This window comes from Empidonax traillii, unplaced genomic scaffold (genome assembly GCF_003031625.1).
Source record: "Empidonax traillii isolate 1590-97213 ecotype Southwest subspecies unplaced genomic scaffold, ASM303162v1 scaffold3474:size21261, whole genome shotgun sequence".
Taxonomy (NCBI): Eukaryota; Metazoa; Chordata; class Aves; order Passeriformes; family Tyrannidae; genus Empidonax; species Empidonax traillii.
In genome coordinates, this window is record NW_020958667.1 from 5951 (window position 1) to 6582 (window position 632).

The 632-nt window shown below is 60.3% G+C and overlaps 1 protein-coding gene across 1 annotated transcript in view; it reads left to right on the plus strand.

Annotated features, from left to right (window-relative positions):
* Window positions 1-515: 515 nt before the first annotated feature.
* LOC114072558 (DNA polymerase iota-like) overlaps window positions 516-632 on the plus strand; it is a 4458-nt gene continuing 4341 nt past the window's right edge. The window contains exon 1 of the mRNA XM_027910439.1: window positions 516-579. Coding sequence (XP_027766240.1) covers window positions 516-579 — 64 coding nt within the window. The remainder of the gene's footprint in view (window positions 580-632) is intronic.

A 632-nucleotide genomic window follows, 5' to 3' on the forward strand; every position in this document is an offset into this window, starting at 1 on the left:
AAAACAGGACCCACGGGGGGACCCCACAGTGAGATCCCTGAGGGGAGCCCCAAAATGGGACCCACGGGTGACCCCACAGCGAGACCCCACAATGGCATGAACATCACGACCCAGAGGGGGGGAACCCCACGCCAACAGATCCTTTGCGTGGGATCCCCCACAGGAGCGCCGACTGTGACCCCACAACAGCTCCCTAAATCCACAAACCGATCCCCTCATTTTCTCCCCACAAATCCCCCCAAAAAGTTGTCCCAAATTCCAAAACTTGTCCAAAATCCCAAAAGTTATCCCAAATCCCATCGCCGCTGCTTAAAAACGACTTTATCGCTGAGTTTTAACCCCCCCTTAACCCCTCCTTCTCCCTCAGCCACCGGCGCTAGGACCGCCCGGCGCGATCGCGACGCGCGGGGGCGCTTGGGACCCCTTTCCCTAAAGACCGCCCTAAAAAAAATTCCCATTTCCGCCCACGTTCCCGCCGCGTTCCTAACTTTATTCCCGGGAAGGGCTCGGGATTGATGGAGGAGCGGCAGGAGGAGGAGCGGGATGAGGAGGAGCTGGAGGAGCTGCCAGCGCCTCGGGGTGAGGGGGCTCAAAATGGCGGCCGCCTCTGAGGGGAACTGGCGCGCGACCCC